At 73.2% G+C, this 730-nt stretch overlaps 1 protein-coding gene across 1 annotated transcript; it reads right to left on the reverse strand.

Annotated features, from left to right (window-relative positions):
- Window positions 1-85: 85 nt before the first annotated feature.
- LOC113980270 (5-oxoprolinase-like) lies at window positions 86-615 on the reverse strand (the record flags this gene model as incomplete). Its single annotated transcript, XM_027707505.1, has 2 exons — window positions 86-453; window positions 526-615. Coding segments are annotated over 2 exons (458 nt in total), but the record flags the coding sequence as incomplete, so codon positions are not given.
- Between the last annotated feature and the right edge of the window lie 115 nt (window positions 616-730).

The following is a 730-nucleotide window of genomic DNA, read 5'->3' on the forward strand; positions in this document are numbered from 1 at the left end:
GGGATCCTCCCGGTGCCTGGAGCCCCCCACATCCCCTCGGGACACCCCCGGTGCCCCAGAGCCCCCCCCCGATGAGGGCACCCACCTGGGTGAGGGCGCGGATGGGCCGGCACATGGCCTCGTTGGCCACCCGGATGAAGCCCAGGGCCACCTCCTCCACCGACGGGGCGACACCGGTGCCACCACCAGAGCCGGTGCCACCACCAGAGCCGGTGCCACCGGTGCCACCGGTGCCACCGGAGCCGGCGCTGGTGTCGGAGCCGGTGGCAGCGTCCCCAGTGCCCCCAGTGGCGCTCTGGAAGGCCCCGATGGTGGCCGCCAGGTCCCGGAAAGCCGCCACGGCGGTGTCCCGGCACAGGGGCTGGTCCTCGCCCGGCCCGAAGATCCGCGGGAAGTACTCGGGGAGCAGCCGGCCCAGCACCAGGTTGGCGTCCGTGACCGTCAGGGGACCCCCTGTGTGCCAGTGGGGTGTCAGGGGGGTGTCAGGGGGGTGTCAGGGGGGTGTCAGGGGGGTCACTCACTCACCTTTGCGGTAGCAGGCGGGACCTGGGTGGGCTCCCGCTGACTCGGGGCCGACCACGTACAGACCGGACCTGGAGGGGGGTACGGGGGGGTCTGGGATGTCCACGGCAGCGTGGGGGTCCCCCCAGTGTCTGGAGCCCTCCCACAACACCCCCGATGCTCAGAGCCCCCCCATCCCACGGGATCCTCCCGGTGCCTGGAGTCCCCA

This window comes from Neopelma chrysocephalum, unplaced genomic scaffold (assembly GCF_003984885.1).
Source record: "Neopelma chrysocephalum unplaced genomic scaffold, ASM398488v2 Primary Assembly neopelma1_93384, whole genome shotgun sequence".
NCBI lineage: Eukaryota > Metazoa > Chordata > Aves > Passeriformes > Pipridae > Neopelma > Neopelma chrysocephalum.